This window comes from Marmota marmota, unplaced genomic scaffold, assembly GCF_001458135.2.
Source record: "Marmota marmota marmota unplaced genomic scaffold, marMar, whole genome shotgun sequence".
Classification (NCBI taxonomy): domain Eukaryota; kingdom Metazoa; phylum Chordata; class Mammalia; order Rodentia; family Sciuridae; genus Marmota; species Marmota marmota.
The window spans coordinates 18,130,988-18,132,036 of NW_026000168.1; the positions used below are offsets into that span (position 1 = coordinate 18,130,988).

The following is a 1,049-nucleotide window of genomic DNA, read 5'->3' on the forward strand; positions in this document are numbered from 1 at the left end:
CCCACCACCCGTCACCTGCCCTGACTGTCCCCTGCCACCCCCCTTGCTCCAGGTGGCCCGGCGCTGCTGGTCGGGGAACCCAAAGGCCTATGAGATCATCTGCCAGACGATGCGGGAGAACGATGGCTTGGAGGTGACGCTGCCCCATCCGGTGGCAGATGAGGGCATCCTGCAGCAGGCCCTGCGGCCCTGAGAGGGCGACACCCCAGCACCCCTTCCTTAGCCTGTCCCCACCCTCCCAGCCCCTGCGTATGTCCCCTCTGGGCCACAGGACTTGTGTCACCCTCTAGTGTCCTGGACTGGGGGACCATGACCACTTCATCACACAGACGAACCCGTCCAGGCCCAGAGAGGTGAAGCCATTTGGCCATGACCACACAGCTTGGCTGGGAGCCCGGGGGAGGACAGGGTTATGGAATGGACACCAGCGTGGGGTGTCCCCAACCGTGAACCCTGGCCAAACTGGTCACCAACCAGCTCCTTCGAACGCCCCTGGAGGTTTCTCTGGCTGATTGTGTCATCTGATCTGCCACCCCCCATTTTTCTCCTTCTGTCTGTCTGTCCGGCCCTCGGTGTCCCAGGCTTGGGGACACACAGGTGGAGCCTCGGGAGAAGGACAGGAAATAAAGAAAAAGACAGAGAACTGTGTGCACCTGACATCACAGGCTGGGGGGACCGAGCAGCAGAGTGACCCTCAAGGGAAATGGACAGGTGTCTGGGGTGTAAAGGACAGGGAGGGTCCTCCCCGGGGTTCACCCGGCCTGAGCCTCCAACAGGGGCCCTCGAGAGCTCTGCCGGGGACCTGTGTGTCTCCCAGGCAGGGTGTGGGTCCCTGGGGTGAACTCTGCACCCCTTCCATTTCCAGGTGTGTTTGCACCAGGGATGGAACCCGGGGTGCTTAACCCCTGAGCCCCGTCCCCAGCCTATTTTCTATTCTATTTAGAGACAGGGTCTCATTGAGTTGCTCAGGGCCTCACTAAGTTGCCGAGGCTGGCCTCCAACTTGCGATCCTCCTGCCTCAGCCTCCCGAGCTGCCGGGATGACAGGTG

At 61.9% G+C, this 1,049-nt stretch overlaps 1 protein-coding gene across 1 annotated transcript in view; it reads left to right on the forward strand.

Annotated features, from left to right (window-relative positions):
* Window positions 1-643, forward strand: part of Uroc1 (urocanate hydratase 1) — a 22,296-nt gene extending 21,653 nt beyond the window's left edge. The window contains exon 17 of the mRNA XM_048786970.1: window positions 53-643. Coding sequence (XP_048642927.1) covers window positions 53-193 — 141 coding nt within the window. The 3' untranslated portion in view covers window positions 194-643. The remainder of the gene's footprint in view (window positions 1-52) is intronic.
* The last annotated feature ends 406 nt before the right edge of the window (window positions 644-1,049 follow it).